This window comes from Juglans regia, chromosome 12, assembly GCF_001411555.2.
Source record: "Juglans regia cultivar Chandler chromosome 12, Walnut 2.0, whole genome shotgun sequence".
Taxonomy (NCBI): domain Eukaryota; kingdom Viridiplantae; phylum Streptophyta; class Magnoliopsida; order Fagales; family Juglandaceae; genus Juglans; species Juglans regia.
In genome coordinates, this window is record NC_049912.1 from 26,967,533 (window position 1) to 26,992,392 (window position 24,860).

The 24,860-nt window shown below is 34.8% G+C and overlaps 4 protein-coding genes across 5 annotated transcripts; 3 read left to right on the plus strand and 1 right to left on the minus strand.

Moving 5' to 3' along the window:
• Positions 1-2,489: 2,489 nt before the first annotated feature.
• On the plus strand, positions 2,490-4,209 carry LOC109007872 (GDSL esterase/lipase APG-like). Its single transcript, XM_018987742.2, has 5 exons — positions 2,490-2,795; positions 2,869-2,999; positions 3,091-3,324; positions 3,425-3,680; positions 3,790-4,209. Exons 1-5 carry the CDS (start codon positions 2,525-2,527, stop codon positions 3,981-3,983), a joined length of 1,086 nt encoding a protein of 361 aa, XP_018843287.1. The 5' UTR covers positions 2,490-2,524; the 3' UTR covers positions 3,984-4,209.
• A 1,465-nt stretch (positions 4,210-5,674) lies between these two features.
• On the minus strand, positions 5,675-10,919 carry LOC109007871 (ATP-dependent 6-phosphofructokinase 6-like). Its single transcript, XM_018987741.2, has 13 exons — positions 10,607-10,919; positions 9,797-9,843; positions 9,670-9,709; positions 9,438-9,500; positions 9,214-9,351; positions 8,718-8,876; positions 8,552-8,605; positions 8,167-8,235; positions 7,889-8,018; positions 7,257-7,522; positions 6,810-6,858; positions 6,549-6,703; positions 5,675-6,271 (listed from the first exon to the last, which is right to left on the minus strand). The coding sequence occupies exons 1-13, from the start codon at positions 10,907-10,909 to the stop codon at positions 6,014-6,016; spliced, it is 1,731 nt and encodes a 576-aa protein (XP_018843286.1). The 5' UTR covers positions 10,910-10,919; the 3' UTR covers positions 5,675-6,013.
• A 3,555-nt stretch (positions 10,920-14,474) lies between these two features.
• LOC109007870 (mitochondrial-processing peptidase subunit alpha-like) lies at positions 14,475-20,604 on the plus strand. Of its 2 annotated transcripts, XM_018987740.2 has the most exons (13): positions 14,476-14,666; positions 15,801-16,040; positions 16,116-16,412; positions 17,423-17,590; positions 17,759-17,926; positions 18,043-18,123; positions 18,299-18,365; positions 18,570-18,667; positions 19,008-19,080; positions 19,193-19,263; positions 19,483-19,532; positions 20,170-20,282; positions 20,376-20,604. In XM_018987740.2, exons 1-13 carry the CDS (start codon positions 14,628-14,630, stop codon positions 20,426-20,428), a joined length of 1,518 nt encoding a protein of 505 aa, XP_018843285.1. In that variant the 5' UTR covers positions 14,476-14,627; the 3' UTR covers positions 20,429-20,604. The 2 variants fall into 2 exon arrangements, with proteins under 2 accessions (XP_035539410.1, XP_018843285.1); XM_035683517.1 differs by having other exon boundaries at positions 14,475-14,666; positions 15,801-16,412; positions 20,376-20,584.
• A 1,191-nt stretch (positions 20,605-21,795) lies between these two features.
• On the plus strand, positions 21,796-24,605 carry LOC109007869 (pentatricopeptide repeat-containing protein At1g51965, mitochondrial). Its single transcript, XM_018987739.2, has 2 exons — positions 21,796-22,732; positions 22,998-24,605. Exons 1-2 carry the CDS (start codon positions 21,962-21,964, stop codon positions 24,201-24,203), a joined length of 1,977 nt encoding a protein of 658 aa, XP_018843284.1. The 5' UTR covers positions 21,796-21,961; the 3' UTR covers positions 24,204-24,605.
• Positions 24,606-24,860: the final 255 nt, after the last annotated feature.

A 24,860-nucleotide genomic window follows, 5' to 3' on the forward strand; every position in this document is an offset into this window, starting at 1 on the left:
TCATTTTTATGCTTTGGAAAAGGAAGTAGGTGAAAGATGGTCTTTTAGGTTGAGTTTAGATGTTTGGAATGTGTTGAGTTTATAAAATATTATTTTTTAATATTATTATTACTTGAGATTTAAAAAAGTTAAATTGTTTATTATATTTCATGTTGAAATTTAAAAAAATTATAAGAATGAATTGAGATGAATTGAGATAGATTGATAATCCAAACAAAGCCTTAAAGTGAGCGCGTTAATTTATTCCCTCGCTGGGCTATTTTTGAAGGACGGTGCTACTCTCGCTCTACCGAAACCAACCACCGAATAGTTAAAAACGTTTTTGTCTTTTTTCTTCTTTATTTTTCAAACATTTTTTTCAATTCATGAAATATTTTTTAAAACAAATAAAAAATATAAAGTCATTTTAAAATAATTACTTAACAATTAAGTAAAAAACTAAAAATAAAAAAATAAGAAAATACAATCGGTAACCACCTTACGTGGGAAAAGCATTTCCCTTTTTCAATCTTTTACAACTTAAGAGACTATATTTTAAGTTTTTTTTATAAGGTAAGATTATTTGAAATTAAAATTAAAAGTTGAATAAAATATTATTAAAATATATAATTTTTAATATTATTTTTATTTTAAGATTTGAAAAGTTAAATTATTTATTTTATTTTATGTGAGAATTTAAGAAAATTATAATAATTAGATGAGATAAAATAAAATGAAATGAGTTGAAAGAAATTATAAAAATAAACGTAAAAACTAAAGAACATGTGAGAGAGAGAGAGAGCCACCTCCATATTGTTAAAAGAATAATTATATTCTAGTATCTCTCCTATATTCTGAATATACATGTGATATAGTTTGAATTAAAAAATAAATTTTAAAATTTGAATCTTACAGATTAAATAATATTATTTAAATATTGCATAGTGTAAAGACTTTAGAATGACAAAAATAAATAAAAAAACTATAACATTTTATAATATTCCAATACAAATTCCTTCACTAAAACTATATCATTTTGTGTTGTAATAAACTCATTTATTTGAAAAATCAAGTTATTGCTTTAACGCTTGTCGTACTTTTCATTGTAACTCAAACGCATCTGTAATAATTAGAAATATTTCGAATTTATTTTTTAGCCTAATGATAAAATTTCGAATAGCACCAACCATGCATATACACATCTCTCTCTCTCTCTCTCTCTCTCTGAAAAGCTGAACGGCAATGGGAGGGTGATGGCGAATGTTCATTAAACATTTTAATTCTTGGAGCCCCAGGGCCAGGGGACTGAATTTATGGCATTGAACCAACCCCCCATTACCAACCAATGGATAAGAACAGAGAAGTTGATAACCATTTGGTCCATTTCTATCATGTCCATCATTAAATTTTTGACTAACAGAGGTTAGGATTCAGGGATGAGATGAGTTAAGATGGATTGAGATGATTTATGAATAGTAGAATAAAAGTTGAATTATTTATTATATTTTATGTGAAAATTTGATAAAATTATTTTAAGATTTAAAAAAGTTGAATTATTTATTATATTTTGTATGAGAATTTAAAAAAATTGTAATGATAAGATAAAATGAATTGAAATAGATTTTGAATGCAAATGAGGCTAGTGCCTCCTCAAGATTCAAATATGAAACCACTTGGATTGAAATGTGCTTTTCATCCAAAACATGAACATGTCACCTGAAACTGACATTTTTCCAAGTTTGGTAAAAGAATGCTTAATGCAGTACCACGAACAATTGTCTCCAATATACAAGCAAGGACGCATGACTGGCCCATCCCTCCACCCACCATGGTTGGAGACTCAAATTCCAAGTACTTATAAACAACAATTGAAAGGGCAAATCCCCTTTTGAATTCCAACATCACTAATGACTTTATTAATCTCTTCTTTCAAGTTCTTCAAATCATTGGTGTGGCTAAGTTGTTATCTGCATAATTAGTTCCAGATTCTGAACTCTTTGATTTCCCTTGTCTTCCCACCAGGCATGATCAAAATTATTGGGATCGTTATAGATACTCGATGTTACCAATATTTCTTGATTTTCCATCGATCTTTCATTTAAATATACTGTAAATCAGATCATCCCTTTCATGGTTGTCGATGTGATCAAAACCAAGCAGGATGGCTCTGCAACCATCGCAATAACTCGCGCACCAATAAAGCCAACACCCAACTACCGCACCTTACGTTTAGCCATTAATAACTGTAAATTCACAATCCTTTTATCTCTTCAACGTGTGAGCAACAAGAAAAATCTCAAAACACACGCACAATCAACAGAATTTCTACGGAAATTTGGGTGTTAGGTCAGATGTACGACAAGAACTGTAAGCTAATTTCAATGCTACTTTAACTTCTCATTTAATTTGAGAAGACATGACTCATTTAATGCGTATTCTCAACTTGCATCTGTTTTCTTCCTTCATGGCCCAGCTTGAATTGGGTTGTTAACTATTTGGTACTCCTTATAAGGTCTATTCCCAACTGAAAGACTGTCTTATACCAATGCCGACGGCGACGCAGAAGATGACTATCTATTCCAAAAAAGTACTGCTTTTGGTGTTATCATATGCGTTGTTAGGAATCGGAAATGGTCAAGAATCAACACAGATTGTACCAGCAATCATAACATTCGGGGACTCTGCTGTAGACGTGGGCAACAATAACAATCTCCGTACTTTTTTCAAGGCTAATTACCCTCCATATGGGAGGGACTTTGTCAATCATCAGCCTACAGGGAGGTTTTGCAATGGTAAAATAACCACTGATATAACTGGTGAGTACAAAGCATCAATGCTAAAATGCCTACACATGGATCAGATTGTCTAATTTAAACGACCCTTTTGCAGCTGAAGCTCTGGGCTTTAAGACTTATCCTCCAGCATATCTTAGCCCACAGGCATCAGGGAAGAACCTTCTAATTGGAGCAAACTTTGCTTCAGCTGCCGCGGGTTACGATGAGAAACCAACGATCCTTCATGTAAACAATTTCATGTTATGCCACTCATTTTGTATCTAAGCCCTTGGTTATAAGGTTATGATTTATTGAAACAAGTGAACTCTTGTGGCAGCATGCAATCACGTTGTCTCAGCAGCTGGAATACTTCAAAGAATACAAGACTAGGTTAACAAAGGTGGCTGGTAGTAAGAAAGCAGCAGCCATCCTCAAGGATGCAATATATATTTTGAGTGCAGGTAGTGGAGACTTTCTCCAGAATTACTACATCAATCCTTCAGTCAGAAAAGCTCATACTCCAGATGAGTACTCCTCGTTCCTTGTTGGCTCATTCTCAAGATTTGTGAAGGTACATCATTGTTGTTACTGAAATTTCAAGTTCTGGGCAAACTAAAAAAAATACATATATTTAGTTGCTAAAGTGAGCTGGCTGCTCTGATGAAAAACAGGAACTGTATGGCCTGGGAGCCAGGAAACTTGGTGTGAGTTCACTCGCTCCATTGGGTTGCTTTCCTTTTGCATTCAACTTATTCAAATTTAATGAGAAGGGATGCGTCTCTACTATCAATACCGCTGCTCGAGGATTCAATAAGAAGATGAACTCCTCTGCAGCAAATCTCCAAAAGCAACTTCCTGGTCTGAAAATTGTGGTCTTTGACATTTTTACGCCTATCTATGATCTTGTTCGATCCCCTTCAAAATATGGTAAAGATCATGTTCTTCAACCGATTTGGAAGAGTATGGATGGTGGATAAATACATGGAATACTTCAAGGAATAAATGGTAATCAACTTCTGCTCTTATGTTTTTGCAGGTTTTGTGGAAGCAAGGAAAAGCTGCTGTGGAAAGGGAACATTGGAGACAGCATCAGCCTTGTGCAATCCGAAGTCACCAGGAACTTGTTCTAATGCGACTCAATATGTGTTTTGGGATAACGTCCATCCATCTCAGGCTGCTAATCAGGTTATTGCCGATGCAATGATTGTCCAAGGCATCGCCCTCATCTGACGATGATATGTAGTTTGGTTGTCTTTTCTCTCTCTAAGGTTGCGTTTGGATGTTGAAGTGAGTTGAGATAATAAAATATTGTTAGAATATTATTTATTATTATTATTATTATTTTAGAATTTGAAAAAGTTAAATTATTTATTATATTTTGTGTTGGGATTTGAAAAAGTTGTAATGATGAATTAAGATGAGTTAAGAGAAATTATGGTTCCAAACGAAGCCTAAATCTAAGATTGTGTTTGTTAAAATAAAATATAAATAAATTTGAGAAATGTTATATATCACACTATCATCTCACTTTCATTTCCGTACGTAAAATGTAGTACATTTATCACCATTAAATGATAAATTAAGAATTATCAAATAAAAAATTATTTAATAGTGATAAATGTGTCACATTTTATATAATAAGATGGAAGTTGGTGTGTAGAATTTTTCATTAAATTTCTCTCTTCCTATCAATTTAAATTTTTCAAAAGCAAAAATACTGAATTCAAATTTTGAATCTAAGATTTTATGTTAGTAAGAATTTATGCACCTATAAGAGAGATGATGAAAAAAAGATGGGAAATCATATTTGAATATATAGAGTGTGTAATTCTCGTGCATTTTTTAAAAAAAAAATAAATAAATATATTATTTAAAAAAAATTAATTTTTTTTTTTTATGTGTATCACATCATCCCAAATATGCACTGGCTTACGTACTAACATTAAAAATATCATTTCTCATTATATTTTGCTCACGGTGCAAATCGAGGCAACGACGCTTCACTTTCTGGTCGCAACAACTCATTACGTCCCCACAACAAACAAACCAAGCACGAGAGATGGAAAGAAAAACCTGAGCATGGTCGAAAGAGATCTGAATGCACTATTTCGCATAATAATGCTTGGTTCAAAATGTGGTCCTGGATTATTTTTCTTCTTCTATTTTTGTGGATAAATGTGGTGCTGGTCCCTGCGACAAATTGTGTTTAGGTAGTGACGTGATGTCAAATATTCTGTAAATAGTAATAAAAAATATTAATAAAATATTAAATAATAATAAAAAAATAATAGATAAAAAATAATAATAATATATTAAATAGTAGTGCACCACTACCCAAACTAGCCCTTAGAGGTCTAAAAATTTATTTAAGGGTAGTATATGCTTCAAAGTGATAATGAAGCAATTTTTAAAAAAATAACGAGTGAAAAATAAGATGCTTTTCGATTAAAAACTGGGAGAAGACCTGACTAGTCAATGTCACTAGCACCTGGTTACTATTTTGAATATCTAATATTGCCTGAAAAAAACTCACATAAATATTAATTTACAGGAATATGAGAGGATATGTGAGATCTTTTCCTTTTCACTAGTTACTGATTGCTAGAAAGGGAGAGATTATGGATGAGAAACATAGTCAACAAAGAGAATCACGTAATAAAGAAAGTTTCGCAATTCAACTTCCCATATCAACTCATGTCAGTTTGTGATATAGTTTTTTGTGATTGGACATCTTCCCTAGAAAGTAATGGGAGAAGGGGATATCAGTAAATGCCGTGATAGCATAGTGTTACTCTAGGCTGCATCAGAATAGTTGGAACATGAGTCCCGTTCTTGATGAGATTTCACGTCCTCAACAAAAACGAAATTCGTTTTGACATAATTTAAATAAACCGAAGAAGCTTGTTGCCAGAGAAGTTTAGAGAAATGAAGCATCTCATGCATGATTTACGCTTAGGATGACCATTGTTCAGAAAATATACAGTGATCCTTTATGAAAGTATTGCGTGAACAAGCACACATATATAGCCCCATCTATAGTAGGATAATTCCACACTAAAACCTTACGAATCACCCGAGCATAGGGTGCACTAGGTAGAACTACAATCAACATGCAGCCCAAAATTAAAGGAAAAAGGAGAGGAGGAAGAGGGATACCCCAGAAAAACATACAAAACTCCAAATAAGCAGCTGCTCGAATTGACATGTTCTGCTAGTTACTTTGCAAAGCCGTTGCTGCTGCTAAATGCTTGCTCTCAGTCTCATTCATTCCCATTTATTGACGGGATAGGTGTTTCTTGCCGTTTCTTATCCTCTGCGACATCATTGGGGCCCCCAAGAGTAGTAGTTGTTGCTTGTAAATGGTTATTCCCATTTATTGGTTGGTTTTGTGGTGCTTCCTCTTTCTCATCCCCGAATACATATTTATGGTCCAAGAAGCTGGGTTGATTAGTTGAAGCCAGTAGCCTTGCCCACATCCTGTCAGTTATCACAACCTTGTTCTGTTTCTCAATCACCCGCTGCACGTACAAGATGCATTCAACATATGGCTCCATGCACGCAGCTAAACATGAATAAAAGAAATTGTCTTTTCTTTGAGTAATGCTACTCTTCATCATGAATTTAGCATCTTTAGTTATAATAGTTGATGTGGCACGATTAAGCTTCCTTTTATGTGAATCACTTAATTGAAATGCCACTCAAAATATGCCGTATGAACTGGTGAGATTGAAAATACAAAATTCATGACAAAGAACGTCATTTCCCTCTTTCTTTTCAAACCATGAAGGAACTTACGTATAATGGTATGTAAGCATGTCTCCCGTTAACCTGACCAACTGTGAAGCCCGTATAACCTGCCATTGCACCATGAATGACACTGTGCGCAAGGAGGGTGCAGTACACATTATCAGATGCATTGCTTGGAACAGCACGGATCATGTAAGTGGGATCTGCAAGATGAGCAAACAAAATCTGGTCACATCATTTCCGGCAGATGGTAGGACAAATCGAAGAATGAACAAATAGTTTGACTGATAAAAATTTCAATAAACTGACCTATGTATTTGAGATTTATGGCCATCTTCTTAGTTTTCGAGAAATGATCCTAGAGCAACAAAAAGATATGTGATTAATATGGAAGAACTTCATGCTGCAATCTAGTCTGCAGAAATTGACAGTATTTCTCTGGGGACAAAACACTTTTAAACCACCAAATGATGTTCCTCTAATCAAATAAATGGAGCTTAGGAATGTTGTATAAGGGCTAACAATTCCTAAATGCTTCCAAATGCAATCTGGTCATTTCTATTTGTCAAACTGAAAAGGGGACATATGTTAAGCACTCGAAATTACTTTATGCAACTGGCATAATGTCCAAAGCATAATGAAGGCTAAGTTGCAAAGCCTTGTGATAGAGCTAGTCACTATACATCTCAAAATTGCAAGGCATGGCAAACAAAACATTTAACACCAAAGCGAGATAATACATCCTAGCATCTATACCTTAATCTTCTGAGATATCCACAGACCCACATCTGGCAGTCGCTTATTTCCAGAAGCATCCTGCTGGTCTGTGGTTCGCATGCTTTCAGAAAAAAGCTCCTGTCCTGCACCTTCAGCTATTACTATAACCATGTGCCCATTTTCTTTCAGTCTTTTCTCAATGTATTCTAATAGCCCACCAGCTCCTTCAAGATAAAAGGGAGACTCTGGAATCAAGCAACAGTCCACATCTCGGCTAGCTAGAGTTGCATACATTGCTATAAATCCTGCATAACAATATCTCAGATACAATAACTAGGTAAAGCTGGTTCAAGAAACATTGTTTTTATTTATAATTGGCCAAGTTGACTAAGAATTGATGCAAGAGAAAGGCCTTAAAAAGATACAAGGCCCTGAATGAGAACATTAATTGACATGGTTGTTTGATATTAGATGGACATGTCGTATTCAGCACCTTGGATTGAACAATGATGATCATTCAAGGGACCTTTGGGATTAGATAAAAGTAAAGAAGACCAAGGAGAAAAGCAAATGAAGGTAGAACTGAAAGCACCTTTTCAAGTTCAACCCAAAAATTTTGTGGTGTCACATCTCTTTTGTGTTAAAATACCTATTAGAGTTATGAAGCCTACCACTGTGCCGGCCCATTAACTTGACAAGACCGATACCATTCTCAATGCTTTCTGATTCAATATGGGCTGCATTAATAGCTCGTTGAGCCTCTTCAACAGCAGTGTCAAAACCGAATGACTTGTCCATAACCTGAACAAGAACGAGCAGAAGATCCAATATGACCTTTTCAGTATCAAATCAAAGTTTGCATCAGGAGAGGGGTATCTGTGTGATAGAGTAATGTGGTTCAATTATGTGTCTGCCAGATTCGAGTAATTGAGTATGGCTTGAGGAGTACCGGAATGTCATTATCAATCGTCTTGGGTATTCCTGCTACTGCAACTTTAAGGCCACGCCTTCTAATTTCCTGCATTGTACAGTGATCTATGAATTACTCACCAATTTATTTGTATATCTTAGCTAAATAACTAAATTTTAATTATATTTTATTGAATATATTATTTTCAGTTTGATAATAATGTTATCAGATAGTTGACAAGATATCTATGTAGGATCAGAACTCAATGCTTTCAAAATTCACGTTTCTAGCTCATTGTGAATAATCATCTCTGCAAAAAGGAAAAACAATCTCATAATCCCATCACTCTCGAGACACAGGCCATTAAAAATCCTTCAGTCTAGAGCATCGCAGATCAGCATCAGTGCCACATAAACTGCATTACCTCAAAAATTACGGAAGCCCCTTTCTGAGTTCCATCTCCTCCAATTATGTATACCTGACACAAGATGAAATTGTAATAAGTTCCAAGCCCACAAATGGGAGGAGTTGTTTGCAAAAGCAGATGCTCCAATGTAGGAATTATGAAGGAAAATGGCAGACTAGTGAACCTGATTAATGCCTCGGTCCTGAATGCTGTCAACAATTTTAGAGGTATCATGGCCCCCTCGTGATGTCCCAAGGATTGTGCCACCCCGTTTATGGATGTCATTCACCACCTTTGGTGTCAAAGGAATTGTATTTCGGGCATAGAAACCTCTGTATCCCCCCTATATGTACAAAGAGACCTCTTTAGTTGATATCATTTGACCATGTATTCTTTTAACATCAAATTTGGAATCCGTGTCAAACATTATTATAAATAAAACACGAACCAAAACCAGAGTTGAGCAACGAGATCAAAGTGTCAGTCTCTTTATGGAGGTCTGAAAGTTTGAGAGGAAGGAAAGGAAAATAAGAAAGAATGCCAATGAAAACATTTCAAGCATCTTTATCATTCTAATTTTCTTTTCCTTGCACATTCTACTTTCCTTTTCTTTGTACTTCTGAAGACTCAAATGCAGCCCTAAAATGGGTTTGAATGTAATAACAGATGCATTTGCTCACCTCTATCCCAAGAACCTTGTGGACACCATACATGTGGTATAAGCCACAAACTATTTCCCTAATCACTGTATTTAGACCAGGACATAGACCACCGCATGTTACAATACATGCATAGACTTCCTCTGGTTCGAAATACACCTGAGAAATTTTCAATGAGCCATTACTCTGAATAACATGGACATAATAAAAATAAATCAGTCAAAAAGAAAGTAAAAGTCAAAAACCTTTTGACGAGGTCCAGCACGGCGAAAATGTATCCCTCTTGGGCTATTCTTCTCGACAACAATCTATACAGAGGAAACAAATTAGAAAATTGCATACTAGCATTTCAGCAAAGCCTTTTTAAACTACAACAACTCAGATCCAGAAATCCAATTTTGATAGGGGGAAAAAAGTAAGAAAGTTACTAGCAAAATAATAGTTCGATCCGAAAGAAAAACCAGTGGAGATCATTACCTTTTGAGCAACAGTATCATCCATATTAACAAAATACTGCCTGATCAACCAAAAGACAGCTTTAATGAATCATGAATTTGTATATACAAATGCCGCAAACAGCCAAAAAAAAAAGGCATAAACTTACTTCACAACCGAGTATGCAGGATTGACTTGTAATGGATTCGAATATGTCTGCATGATGATATTTCATGAAGAATAAGCTGTATGTCACATAAAGACCCTTCCTCTTCAGGTCACGCTTATTACAAGCAATCTCAGTCTTTACAAGACTTCACTGTCTGACTTTGTGTTGATCTCAAAGTCACAATCTTTTATAAAGTACTAGCCTTTGAAAAAGAACGCTATTTTATGAAAGTCAACAGTCTTACACTACCATTTGCAAGCACTAAAGCTTCTTTCCTTAATTGCTTCGTTCTCTATGTTTCTGGCCCTTGGGCCTTATGTTCACTCTGTCGTTAAAACGAACATGTACCAGAATTATTTTCTCAGGACATATACTTTCCACACATTAAAACAAAAAAAGATAAGAAAAACTAGCTGAATTCCCTTTTTAGTGATTGACCTTTTTTCAAGAGAAAAAAAAAAAAAAGGATTCGCTTAAACTACTATTAGATGCTAATTTAATTTACTCTACGGCGTTCAGTCTTTTTCGTTTTAAGAAAATAAACAAGCAAAAGTACGTAAAGCTTGTCAGTTCCCTTTCCTTCTCATTCAGTTGGTTCTCTCTGCAACGAAACGCGCCCATATGAAAAACACGCATACATAGAGCAAGTCAAAGTTATAAACTGTTTGAGAAAAATCATGAATCTCTTTTCATTTACTTCTATATGTTTTCTCTGCAACCAAAAAGATAATCACATGTTTTTCTCAACAACCAAACACCCTGAGAGAGAGAGAGAGAGAGAGAGAGAGAGAGAGAGAGAGAGAGAGTTACTGGGAGGTCAGGTTTGTAATCCGTCAAGTGCGGAACATCCTCAAGAACGTAACCAGAGGGGCCGGTGACGATTTTGGGCTCGGAATTGACCAAGTTCTCCATGGAGCCATTCCTGGAAGTGGGAGAGAGGACGGAGAAGTATCGGGGGCTGTGATTGGGGGAGGGAGAGTGAGGATTTGTGGGGTCGAAGCACCGGAACCTTGGAGTAGAAATGGAAACGGAGCTAGAGATGGTAGAGTGACGAGAGTCCATGGAGACCGATGGAACTTGCGAGTGTGAGGGGACTTCGAACCCAACGCCCATATTTGTAGGAACGTCGATCGGTTACCTGGCGCGGTGGCAGTTAGTGGACTTTTAGTATTTTAATGCAAGAAATGATAGTTACAGTAATACGAGTGAGTGCGTAAGTGTTTTATAATTAATTTAAATAAATAAATAAATATAAAATTTATTTTAAAAAAATAAATTTTTTAATAATAAAATTTTTTTTTAAATAACTATATAATATTTATATATTTCACAATTATATATATATGATTATATAACATTTTCCTTTAATATATAGTCATACGTCACCCCTAGTTTCCAACCCATAGGCCCTGGGTCTTCTCCCATCACCTCTCTTTTATTTTTTATTTTTTTGGAGAAATATTTATTATATTTTCTAAATGACAGTTGTTCCATTATTAGGCATAAGAATTGCTGCCATGCAGGGTATTTTTTTATTTAATTCTTGTTATTTATTTATTTTTTAAAAAAAATTATTTGTACAAGGATATATAAATTTTGCTCACTTATTTTAAAAAATGTGGATATATAAAAAAGAAATTTTATATAGAAGTCTTATACCACACGCTTTTACTTAATCAACATATGATTTATCATTTTTATCATTTTATCTTAATGTTAAAATATGTGTATGTTTAAATAGAAGAACGAGCAAAAATAACAAATCACATATTAATTAGATAGAAGTATATGGTGTAAAGCTTCCTTGTAACATTTCTTACATCAAAAAAGATTTTTTTTAATGATAAAACTCTACTTTATTTTAATAAACTGCGCAAAACTTGTATATTCTAAAACTGTATCTAGTGTTACTTTATTCTTTCATGAATAGTTGATATCCTTCAAACCTTCTCAATGTCAATCCTTTTTAAGAGCATTGGCAATGTCTAAAATTTAGTTAGAATCTTAACTTTTGGCTATAGTATTAATTTTTGACTAAATGAGTGTACATTGGACTAGCTATCTAAAAGTTAAAATAATAATATAATATTATATTTTTTTTTTATAAATACAATTTATATATTTTCTAGATCTTCATGCTTTGTAAAAATAATCTATCTATTCTATCAATATTCGCAATCAGTAGAATAAATAATGTGCATAGATGAACCGTCCATTAACCACCAAATTAGAATATTTATTGTATATATGAGGGTGACATATTGAACATATCATCCTCTCTTGCCAAAAATAACTTTTGTATTAAACCAACGTCTTCTGGTCCTACATTTCGATTCGATTTCGGATGTACCACCCAATGAAAGGTTACATGATTATTTATTGACATCCTCTTCAATTTAGTGGCCGAATCAAACGGTCAATACAAAGAGAGAGAGACACAACATCAAATCATTAAAATATGTGTACCTAGTTTATGGTTTAATCCGCCCAAAAATACTATACAAACAACATATAAGACACATGATATATTTAAATATGAGCGTTGCTAGTGGGCCGCCTGAGTGTTATTACTTGACGTACCCGCCTGGGTATGGTTTAAAATCTTTTTAATAACTTAACGACGTATTTGTAGGACAACTAGGACGGTGCTAGTGGAGCAGCAAAATAGCGTTTTTTATTAGAGAAATGATAGTTGCAATCGCAAGTGTGAAAGCGTTGTGCTGTAGCTTTAAAAAAAATTAATAAATATAGGACCCACATGAAAAGAAATTAATTTTTTAATAATAGATCACATTCTTTTTCAAAACGACTGCACGACGTTTGCGCATTTCACGACTATATGTAGCATTATTCTTTCCTTTATATATAACCATATCATTCAAATCTATCAAAAAAAGTAAAGCTCATAAATAATGTTGAAATTAAGAAACCAAAATGTCAATACATTAAAAGTTCACCTAATAAATTTACGTAGTGTTGGACAAAGTTGATGAGAGGTACATGGACTTTGGTAAAAGGATGGACATTGGAACCACTATGTTAAATTTGTCTATCAACTCTTATTTGTCTTCATATAAAATCCAACAGTCTCCTACAAATTAAATGGATATTAAACTATTAGTAGTAGAAAGTGGCATGCAAATTGCATATCTTAAATAAATGTTACCTTCAACATTGTTAGCTTATTTGCGACTCCATACAATCAATAATATGTCTCCGTTCATCATCATCTGAGGTCATGTTTCATGCATGCTGTCATTTTAATTAAATACAGCTTTTGACACAAAGTGAAATGATCTCATCGCATGCATACATTGCATGCATTATTAAAATATATGACGAACAATGATTTACTTTTTTTCTATTGCATAATTAGCTCCTAATGATGTAATATTGATGCTGATGGCCGCATTGCTATAGTCCGCACGTACGCATACTAGAAAGGTCAACTTGCACAAGTAAATAATTAAAAAATCTATCAGAAAAAAGCTTGAATATTTCCCATTGCACATAAAATAAACTATAGTGACAAAGTCTTATATGACTGTATGACATATGCTCCTCAATTCATTAATATTATTATGGCTCACACACGATTTGAACAGGAGTTACAGTCCATGTAAATGAGCATGCAAGTTAGTATTATTATTATTATTATTATTATTATTTTAAATCAAGCGTAGCCATAATATTATTATATATAGTCATAGGATATTCTTGCGCATTCTATTTGAGAAAAAAGATCCATTATCTTGTCTTGGATTTATCTACTGTTTTTAAAGAGTAATGATATACTACAACATTTTTTATAATTATTTTTTAAATTAATGATATTTATATAAAATGATTTATTTTTATAAATTATTTTACAAAAAATATCTCTTATTTAAAACAATATCGTATAAAAGTTGTAAAAAATAATTATATGAGTATCATTTTTCTTTTTCAAATGGACCACACTAAACTTCTACACCATAAAACTACTGTAGAAATTATTTCTTTTTGTAATATCTATCTAGTCATAAGAGTAATGATATTATATTTCATAATTTATACTATTCATTTTGTCTCTTGATATAGCATCACAGTGTCGTGTCACGTAGTTTATTAATATATATATATATATATATAAACAAAATGGCACTGAAAAACACAAAAAAAAATATTAAAACTCTAAATTTTCTCTACTCATTTATGTTTGTATTTTTAAATTTTTTAATAAATTACATGGTAACAAATTGCGGTGCCTCTTGATATAAACTAGCCATCACATCTTATTATCATAATATCATCGCATTCGAACAATCAATGATTAACATTATTCTTACCGAAAATTTGTCCTAAATGTGTATTTCGAAAAGTATTTTTTATTTATTTTTATTTTTTTTATTTTTTATGTATTTTTTTAATCATCTTAAACATTTAAAAAAAAACTCACAACATTATTAAAAAATATTTTTTTAATCATTAAGTAAAAAAAAATAAAAATAAAAAGATTCGGGACACAGTTTTCGATGAGTTTAACATTTCTGATTACTAATATCTGATTTATCATTTTTATCCTTCTATTTAATCATATTTATATATATTTATATATGTGATTTAACCAATTATTCTCTAAATATGATGACGTGGCCAAATTAGGTTGAAAGACAAAATCCATTGAATCAATGTTAACCGCAGAGGATCCAACCCTCCCGAAAACCAAACCCAAGCTGTTCTCTTCTTCTGATCTTCCTGTAGCACCGTTTCTTTCAGAAAACCTCAAAAAGACACGCAGACTGCGATCCCCACAAAGGTTTCCCTGGGCTTTATTGCTATCTACCTTACCATGTACCGAGTCGCAGCTTCCCGTCTTAGGTTTCTCAAGGTCAGTACAACTATCAAACTCTGCCCCCTGAAAACCCTAACTTGTTGTTTGATTTACTAGAAATCGCTGGACATACTTTAATTTGATTAATCAGCTTCTGACTATTAGGCTTCGTTTGCTTTGAGAAATCATCTCATCTCATCTGATCATTATAATTTTTCCAACTTCTAATACAAAATAAAATAAACAATTCAATTTTTTTGAATCTTAAAATAAAAATAATATTAAAAAATATATTCTAATAATATTTTATTCAATTTTTTAACTTTAATCTCATCTCATCTCATTTCTGAAAACAAACGAGCTAGTTATCTGGACCTGGAAGTAAAGTTTGAGAAACGTTTTTGTTTTCTTACTTCTTTTTCCCATTAAACTTGAATTGTTATCTGTTAGATCTGATTTTTGTTGTCACGGGTTAGTCAGATAATGGTTGTTTTACTGATGATTGAGTATGATTTTTTCGAAGAGCTTGAATTGGAGGAGAGCTTAATACGAGACTTTTGTTTAGGCTACAAACTTGTGGAATGGGATTATCGTTGTGGGGGCAGGGGAAAATGTGTTGCAATGTTCATTCTCTCTGTTTAGCTGCTGAGATATTGCATTAGATTCAAATTTCGAAGAAGCTTTTATTTCTCTCGTATGCCAGTTATTTTTTTAAAGCTTTTTCATATTATTTTTTGGGTTTTAGCAGTGTAAAAAAAAATTAAAACTAAAAATTCTATACTTCTGTTTTCTTGTTATTTTAACAACCAAATGTGGCCTTAAAAATCTCACTATCTAAAGTCTTCAATTTTGTTTCTATCAATTTTTTTTTTTTTTTTTTTTGGGGGGGGGGGGACTGTTTCACTTGGAACCACTCTTCAATGTGAAATTAGTCTGTGTTTTTGCCGGTTGGGATACATATAGGGGTCTTTGTTTTTTATATGCCGGGAAAAAAGTAGAACTGTTCCATTTGATTCTGGTGGTAGCTTCTTTAATATTGATGTGCCTTTTCATTTTTATCCAATAAAATCTGTTTTTCCCCATGTATCAAAATATGCAACCTACTGGTAGAAAACCGTTACTGAGTATCTCTACATTGTTGAATTACTAACCGGAAATGGATTGCCCCATGTGATGAAATTGCTTGAGTAGGATCATGTGGGCACTATTGGCGCCGCTAGGTTTGCTACTTCCAGTGCAGTTACTGAAAAGCAGTCTTCAGGGGGCCTCTTTAGCTGGCTGACGAGTCAACAGTCTAGAACTCTACCTTCTCTGGAGCTCCCACTAGCAGGCGTGGCCCTCCCTCCTCCACTACCCGATCATGTTGAACCAAGTAAAACTAAAATTACAACTCTCTCTAATGGTGTCAAAATAGCTTCGGAAACATCGCCGGTATGGGAAAAAGTGTTGCATCCTTTGTATTTTTTTGTTTACTCCTTTCTCATTTTGATGGTTGGTCTTAATCAGAACCCTGCAGCATCCATAGGATTATACCTTGATTGTGGTTCCATTTATGAGACCCCAGAATCATTTGGGGCTTCGCACTTGTTAGAACGGATGGCCTTCAAGAGCACAACAAACAGAAGCCACTTACACATTGTGAGGGAAGTGGAGGCAATCGGAGGTAACATAGGAGCCTCAGCCTCTCGGGAGCAAATGGGGTACACTTTTGATGCACTAAAAACTTATGTTCCTCAAATGGTAGAGTTGCTTGTTGACTCTGTGAGGAACCCTGCCTTCTTGGATTGGGAAGTCAACGAAGAGGTAATATTTGTTATTTACCCATTATTTTGTCATGTTGACTAGATGTGATTACAGATTGTTAGGATAGAGAACCCCCAATTAACACAATACATCGTAGCCTACTGGTAGTTATCCTCCTTAATCCTGCAGGGAGGGAGGGATTTTGAGGGTGGGAGAAGGGTATGGCTGTTATTTTTTGGCAGTATAGAAAATTAAAAAAAAAAAAAAAAAGTTTATGTTTCCTTTCAGAATCTTCCTTTTCCACATTTATTTTCTTTGGTTTTCTTAATTTTTGGCCCTTGAGTGGCCACGGGAAAGATAAGTCTACTGTATTCAACTTGAAGGGTTGGACACTTCTCATATTTGACCAAGTGGCATGTTGAACTCTTTCTGTTACATAACTGCTGACATTTATGAAACCGGTTGGAACGCTTTACATACTTGCTCAGCGATTAATTAATAGATTGGGCACAGAAGCAATGTTTTGAATACCGTACCAGTGACCGTTTCGGTCGAGACATTGAAACGAGATATTTCGGCACTGGTAAAATTTCAGAATAGTCTATATATGAATAAATTATATATATAAATTATATTTCAAACTAATAGTCTATATATTAATAAATTATATATAAATATATATATAAATTATAAATTTTCTGACCTGAATTGGGGGGTCAAAAAATGAGCTTGCAGTTAGGAAAAAAAAAAGTAAAAGTAAAGGCCAAAATATTGGCCGGTATGGGCCGTAACGGCCGAAACTTCTCTGTACCAACTACACCACAGAAACGGTATATTTCGGCCGTACCGGCTGGCACGGTACGAAATTCAAAACTTTGTACAGAAGTACTCTACTCCTTTTCCTATGGGTTTTTCTTACGAACTTATCAAATTCTTTTGCTCATTGCTTTTGTTTCCATGTCATTTCATCATTCACATGTTTATTGCCCGTGGATCATAGCCAATCATTTTGTCTATATTTTTCAGCTGCACCAAATGTTCTGATCATTGTTCACTATATTTTTATATAGCTGCTAAAGGTGAAGGCAGAGATTGGAGAACTTTCTAACAATCCTCAAGGCTTACTATTGGAGGCAATTCACTCAGCTGGTTACTCTGGTGCATTGGCAAATCCACTTTTGGCTCCTGAAGCCGCATTAAACAGATTGGATGGTACCATTTTGAAGGAATTTGTTGCTGTAAGGCCAAGAAACTTTATGACAAGTGTTGTGCACAATTAATTCTTCATTGAAATATAGAATGTTGGCAAGTCTTGTTTGAATTTCCTTGATTCTATTATTTTTATATGCTTTTCTTCCATGTGTGTTTTTGCACTTAATAAATGATGTTTCATTCTGGCATTTCAGGAGAATTATACTGCTCCTCGGATGGTTCTTGCAGCATCTGGGGTTGAACATGATGAGCTTCTGTCCATTGCAGACTCGCTTCTCTCTGACTTACCAAGCACACGCCGTCTTGAAGAGCCAAGATCTGTATACGTTGGAGGGGATTATCGTCGTCAAGCTGAAATAGGGGTGTGTATCACTAATCATCCTTAATCCTTATTTTTTTTCAAAGTTCCATCCTTACCCCCCCACCCCCCAGGTCTTAATTGTGTTTTTACTTGTCTGTTAACTCTTTGTGAGAACAGAACACACATATTGCTCTTGCTTTTGAAGTTCCTGGTGGCTGGCGTAAAGAGAAAGAAGCTGTTCTTGTGACTGTTCTTCAGGTGCTGCATTTAACCTTGGCATCTTAATGAGATTTTATGGTTGGGATCATCTATGCATTGTATATCTGTTCTTGCATCCCCCCCCCCCCCAAAAAAAAAAAAAAAGGCACCGCTTGTGCGGGAAAAAGAAAGTCATGCTTAAATGGCTGTGAATTAACCAGCAATAATTCTGCAGATGCTTATGGGAGGAGGTGGTTCATTCTCTGCTGGGGGGCCTGGAAAAGGGATGCACTCACGACTATGTAAGTTTTACCCAGGTGTTCTTGGTCAATTAAGCTGAATATATTTGCTTCTATTTTGGTTATGTTTAATTATGTTTATCTTAATTTTTTTTCCCCTAAGACTGGCCTTTGATCTGGTTATGTTTACTTATATTTGATTTTCACCAGGTGTATGTGTATGAAATCTTTCTAACATTTAAAAATTTTATGTGTATTTGAACACAGATCTGAATGTCTTGAATGAATACCAGCAGATCCAATCATTTTCTGCATTCAACAGCATCTTCAATGAGACAGGATTGTTTGGCATTTATGCTAGCACTGTAAGGCACATACCATCTAAACTTCACATCATTGTGTTGACTCCACACATAAATTCATCTAGATGGTCTATATCCAAGACTTTATTTTACCTTTTTTTTTTTTTTTTTTTGACATTGCAATTTGATGTATAGTTATTTGTGGCATCTTTGGATATAGCATTTTTTTTGCGACAAAAAGATTAATGTCGTTCTAGATTTTTTTTTTTTTTTTTTTATAAGTATGCTGTTCTAGATTTTGGACATGATTTAATTTATTTTGATGATCAGATATTTAAACTTCTTATTGCCACCATTTTAATTTTCATTACTAAGCCCATGGATGCTTAATTTGTGGACACAGGGCCCTGACTTTGCGCCAAAAGCAGTTGATATAGCAGCAGGAGAATTAATCTCAATTGCAACACCTGGAAAAGGTTAGCCTTGCATTCCTGTCATTGTGTGTTTTTCTTGGTGAGATTTATGTCATAAGTCCTCTCCATTGTCTTTGATTTTCCTTTCTTGTTTCTTTTTATTCCTGTGTGGCAGTTACCGAGGTGCAGCTTAATCGTGCCAAAGAGTCCACAAAATCTGCTGTCTTGATGAATCTGGAATCTAGAGTATGCTCCCCCAACCCTCCCTCCCTCCCTCCCTCTCTCTCTCATATATCAAGTTAATTATGTTTATGTTTTGTGTTGCGTCTTTGCTGTCTGCCCCCTTATATCAATAGCTGAACATCATTCCTGCAATCTTCTTTTGTAACTAGCTTTTCGTTTTGATGAATTTGTTATTTGGTTTTTGTTTCTCTGTTATTGCCTTTTAATTGGTGTATTACACAGATGATTGTATCAGAGGATATAGGGAGGCAGATTTTGACTTATGGAAAGAGGTATGTCGAGTAGCTGGACACACCTTTTCTCTTCTACCATGCATACATGCACAAACATTTTTCTTCGAGCGATTTTTTAACACCTTTTCTGCTTGTGCTATGGTAAAATCATATCGTTGTAACTAGTCTAACATACTTTATTTTTTGAGTACATGATATTTGTTGCAAGATCGGCATCAGACAAATAGAAGGAAGCGTCTTTCTTGTTTGTAGACTATCACAATATAAAAATTCTAGAGGAAAATATGCTTTGCACCCTTAAACTGATAACAATATTTATTTTGTGGTACCTAAACCATCAAAGTTGAGACATTACACACTTCAACCACTTTTTTTAGTATATCAAATAACACCTCATCCCACTCTAACCGTTAAGATGGCGAAAAATTGGTGACGATCTTGATCTAAATATTTTGTAACTTGGTAGTTTTGAGAGCCAATTGTCTCAACTTTGATAGTTGAAGTACAACAATGGCTTTAGTTGTTTTCTGAAAGTATTGCTGTGTCTTATGACATACTGAACAATGGTGGTGATTGTTTCCTAAGATCAAAATATAGCTGTTTTCAGCGCTGTATTGATCTTGCGATCGCAAAATGTTTGTATAATTAGTTGTTATAACTGGTTCTGACCTTGCAGGCTGCCTGTGGAGCATTTCTTGAAGGCTGTGGATGAAATCACATTGAAGGATATTACTAGCATATCACAGAAGATCATTTCTTCACCTCTAACAATGGCATCATATGGGAATGGTAATTTTTTATTCTTTAAAGAATATCTGATCTCTCTCTCTCTCTCATCTTTTATATGGCATGGGTTAATAAGAAAATTTACCTTCTGTGCAGTTCTTAATGTCCCCAGCTACGAATCTGTTAGCAGCAAGTTCCATGCAAAATGAGTCTCTTTGTTTCCATAATTTTTTTTTTTAATAAAATATTGAAAGGAGATTTTTGGTGAATGTAACAATGTATCTCTTCGACAAATTAATGTCGTTTCTTCACGTTGTTGTCGTTCATGACAATAATAACATTTCATATCATTTGTTTTTGTTTCATGCTTATAATTTAAATGACATATATTTGACTCGTGAAAAAAAAAAAAAAAAAAAAAACTTCGTGAAAGTAGATACATGTTCAATTTGTAAATGATACATATTCGACAAAACTTGACCAGGCTAAGACTCGTTTATGGTCGAGTAGACTTGTTAGTTTGATTTGATTAAAAATTCATTCATATATTGATAAATATATATATACACCTATGCATATATACAAATATATATATATATATTAGCTAATAATATAAGTATACTACTTTTATAATAAATATATAATATGTAATTTAATTACTTATATTTATATAGTGAATATATTTTATAGGTATATTTTATAATTTGTATAATAATTAATCAATAAAATTTAATAATTTTATATACTAGTATATAAGAACTATATATGAAATAGATATATGCTATCATATTAAATGTATGTATTAATAATATATGTAGGTATATAATATATTGTTATTTTGGATAAATATCAACTAGTTAGATATTAATTATTTATAAATTTTTTAAAATTTTATAATTCAATAGAGGTTTTACTTGTTAGTTGTATAAATTCAATATTAGATCTTTTATTTTTTTAATTTATTAATTATTAAATCTTATTCAAAAAATAAAAAAATAAACAATTCAAGCTCGGCTTGACTCGAATTCGTTTGTGGGACGAGCTTGAGTTGAGAGTTTAGCTTATCGAGCCGAGTTCGAACAAAGAATAAAAAAAAAATCTCAAACTTGAGTATTTTGAGTCAAGTCGAGCTCAACAAGCTAAAGAACCGGCTTGACTCGACTTGATTACAATCCTAATTTTTGTGAGTCCTATTGAGACAGGTTCGACTTTTTAAAGTTGAGATTAGTTTAAATTTTTAAGTTGAAATGTATAAAATAAATTGAGATAAATTTAATTTTTAATGGAAAGTTGAAAAAATAGTGAGTTTGAATCTTTGATCAATAATTAGTTTGAAATGAGTTGAGTTTAATTCAACGACCAAACACAACCACATTTTCGTATTGTTAACTCTCAAAACTTGGATGTAATAAGTGTTTCATTTCATCTCATCTCATCTTATCTAATCAAATTTTTATATAAAATATAATAAATAATTTATTTTTTAAAAATTTTAAAATAATAATAATAATAATAAATAATATTTTAAGAACTTTTAATTTTCTATATCAACCATAAAGCCATAGCTCGTAGCTGCGTATTCTTTTATCCTCCGGTCGGCTTATGCGAGGTCATATCACCAGCCCATCGTAGCTACGTCGATTACCAGCACCCATCGGCCGTTCCCACTCGGTGCTCTTTAAAAACTGCCGAGCCACCGAACCAGTAAACCCTTGCACGTAGACGAACAGGCAAACGCCAGCATGAAACCGGACCTCCACGCTTGCGCTACTGCGTTTAACCACACCCGCCGCCACTACGCCACGAAATACACGGCAAAGGTTACCTCCACCTCACCCACCGGACGCTCTCTCTCCGCTGAGGTCACCCCTCTCCCTTCTCCATACCCCACCGATATCCGCGGCTACGCACTCCCCCGCCGCCACGTCATCTGCAAGGCAACTCAGATCATCCTCCTCCAATCCCGTCCCTCAACGTCGCATAACCCCGGCCGAAATCCCTTCCTCGACCTCTCCAACTATCTCCACTCCCTCCCTCTTCCCCTCACCTCCTCCGAGGCCTCCGAAATCCTCAAATCCCTAAACGACCCCTCCCTTGCTCTCCGGTTCTTCCAACTCTGCCCCTCCATTTCGCCTAATTTCCAACACGACTCCTTCACCTACACCCGCCTCCTCCTCATCCTCTCCAAGTCCTCCTCCCCGGACCGCTTCGACCTCGTCCGCTCCGTCCTCTCCCAGATGGACCTGTCCAACGCGCGTGGCACCATCTCCACCGTCAACATCCTCATTGGCTTCTTCGGAAACTCCGAGGACTTGGACCTCTGCACATCCTTGATCAAGAAATGGAACCTCACCATGAACGCCTACACCTACAAATGCTTGCTCCAGGCGTATCTGCGCTCCCTCGATTTTGACAAGGCTTTCGACGTCTACAACGATATGCGTCGCCGAGGCTACAAATTGGACATTTTTGCGTACAACATGTTGTTGGATGCTCTAGCCAAAGATGAAAAGGTCTGCATTAATACATTCTCAATCGTATTATGTTGAGGAACATGTAGTCGGTTAGTGTTATTTATGTGCTAGTCATTAATTTTTATTTTTGATTTCGTGATTCGATTTTGCTAATTGAATGAAAGGAATGTGAGTCAAGATTAACGAGTAACATCAAAGATTGAGTCGCTGTTAATATTTAGAAAGTGAACTTTTTCAGCAATTCTTGTGCTTTACTTTTTCAGTTTTATTGGTCCTGATTATCTGATCTGCAGAATTGTGACAGGTTGACCGGGCTTACAAGGTGTTTGAAGAAATGAAACGGAAACACTGTGAGCCGGATGATTTTACATTCACAATCATGATCAGAATGAATGGAAAGATTGGTAAAGCAGATGAAGCATTGTCTCTCTTTCAGGAAATGCTAGCAAAGGGCTTCGTCCCAAATTTAATTGCTTATAATACCATGATCCAGGCATTTGCTAAGGCTCGGATGGTTGATAAGGCCATTCATCTCTTCTCTAAAATGGTAGAGAATGAGTGTCGGCCTAACGAATTTACGTACAGTGTCATCTTGATCCTTCTGGCTGCTGAAGGGCAGCTTGGTAGACTGGATGAGGTTGTGGAAATATCAAAGAAATACATGAATAAGTTGATATATGCATATCTTGTGAGGACACTGAGCAAGCTGGGCCACGCGGGTGAAGCTCACCGGCTATTTTGCAAGATGTGGAATTTCCATGATAGGGGGGATAGGGATGCTTACATGTCCATGTTAGAGAGTTTATGTAGTTCAGGTAAGACAACTGAGGCTATGGACCTGCTGGGCAAGATTCATGAAAAGGGAATCAACACCGATACGATCATGTATAATACCGTTTTCTCAACTCTTGGCAAGTTGAAGCAAGTTTCGCATATTCATGATCTTTTCGAGAAGATGAAACAAGATGGTCCTTCACCAGACATATTTACTTATAATATTCTGATCTCCAGCTTTGGTAGGGCTGGGAAGGTTGATGAGGCAGTTAGAATTTTTGAAGAACTTGAGAATAGCAATTGTACACCTGACATTGTCTCGTATAATTCCTTAATCAATTGCCTTGGGAAGAATGGTGATCTTGATGAAGCTCACATGAGGTTTAAGGAAATGGAAGAGAAAGGATTGAATCCCGATGTTGTCACATACAGCACACTCATAGAGTGTTTTGGCAAGACGGATAAGGTCGAGATGGCCTGCAGGTTGTTTGATGAGATGATTGCCGAGGGATGCTGTCCTAACATTGTAACGTACAATATTTTACTCGACTGCCTTGAGAGGTGCGGGAGAACTGCAGAAGCAGTGGATCTGTATGCAAAACTTAAGCAGCAGGGGTTGACACCAGATTCGATTACATATGCAGTGTTGGAACGGTTGCAAAGTGGTTCACACAGAAAATTCAGACTTCGCAGGCAAAGTCCGATTACTGGTTGGGTTGTTAGCCCTTTGAGGTGATGAAGCTTGAAAACTTGATTCCCTTGCTCTGCCTCTTAAGTGGCGCCAGCATCAAAAGATAAAACAATCTTGAAACTTCTATATGTCGTGGTGGCTCATTCCTTTCTATACACATCCACAGGGAGGTTTAATGTTCAGGAAAGCGACCTAGTTTTTGGTTCGATTCAATTTATGATGCAAACTTCTTTTTTCTATTTTTCATAATGGCAGAGACAGCAGCAGCGTAACCAGAGTTTGTATTGGTTACGTGTGGATATCGAATCACCCAGGTTGCTTTAAATTGAACACAACAGGGCAAAAGTGTTAGGTAAGCATGGTGTGCTGTTGCTCTAATGTAACTGTAAAGGAAGATTGCTGATTCAGTCCATGCATCAAATCTACATTATTGGATCGTGTTTGAGATATGGTTATTATAGATATGATTGAAGTGTTAGGTTTAAAATAAAACTTAAAAAAAGATTCTTTTCAATACGACGCTAAGATGCATTGAATTAGATCTCCCTTGCCCCATAAAAGAAGTTTTACAATTAGAGATTGGACGCCTCTTTTGGGACGAAAGAATTTCACTTCCCAAAAACATAGCCGTTACTGTTGTTGACATCTAGTAATCTTGTATGGAAAATATTTTAATTATAAAATGATTATACAAAAATAAAT

Coding starts and splice junctions, on each gene's coding strand:
- LOC109007872 (XM_018987742.2), top strand. CDS start 2,525: ATGCCGACGGCGACGCAGAAGATGACTATCTATTCCAAAAAAGTACTG. Junction 3,000..3,090: donor AGAAACCAACGATCCTTCAT/GTAAACAATTTC, acceptor CTCTTGTGGCAG/CATGCAATCACGTTGTCTCA. Junction 3,681..3,789: donor TCGATCCCCTTCAAAATATG/GTAAAGATCATG, acceptor ATGTTTTTGCAG/GTTTTGTGGAAGCAAGGAAA.
- LOC109007871 (XM_018987741.2), bottom strand. CDS start 10,909: ATGGGCGTTGGGTTCGAAGTCCCCTCACACTCGCAAGTTCCATCGGTC. Junction 9,352..9,437: donor GTGCTGGACCTCGTCAAAAG/GTTTTTGACTTT, acceptor AAAATTTCTCAG/GTGTATTTCGAACCAGAGGA. Junction 6,272..6,548: donor ATGCTTACATACCATTATAC/GTAAGTTCCTTC, acceptor TTGTACGTGCAG/CGGGTGATTGAGAAACAGAA.
- LOC109007870 (XM_035683517.1), top strand. CDS start 14,628: ATGTACCGAGTCGCAGCTTCCCGTCTTAGGTTTCTCAAG. Junction 18,366..18,569: donor AGGGATGCACTCACGACTAT/GTAAGTTTTACC, acceptor ATTTGAACACAG/ATCTGAATGTCTTGAATGAA. Junction 19,533..20,169: donor ATTTTGACTTATGGAAAGAG/GTATGTCGAGTA, acceptor CTGACCTTGCAG/GCTGCCTGTGGAGCATTTCT.
- LOC109007869 (XM_018987739.2), top strand. CDS start 21,962: ATGAAACCGGACCTCCACGCTTGCGCTACTGCGTTTAACCACACCCGC. Junction 22,733..22,997: donor CTCTAGCCAAAGATGAAAAG/GTCTGCATTAAT, acceptor GAATTGTGACAG/GTTGACCGGGCTTACAAGGT.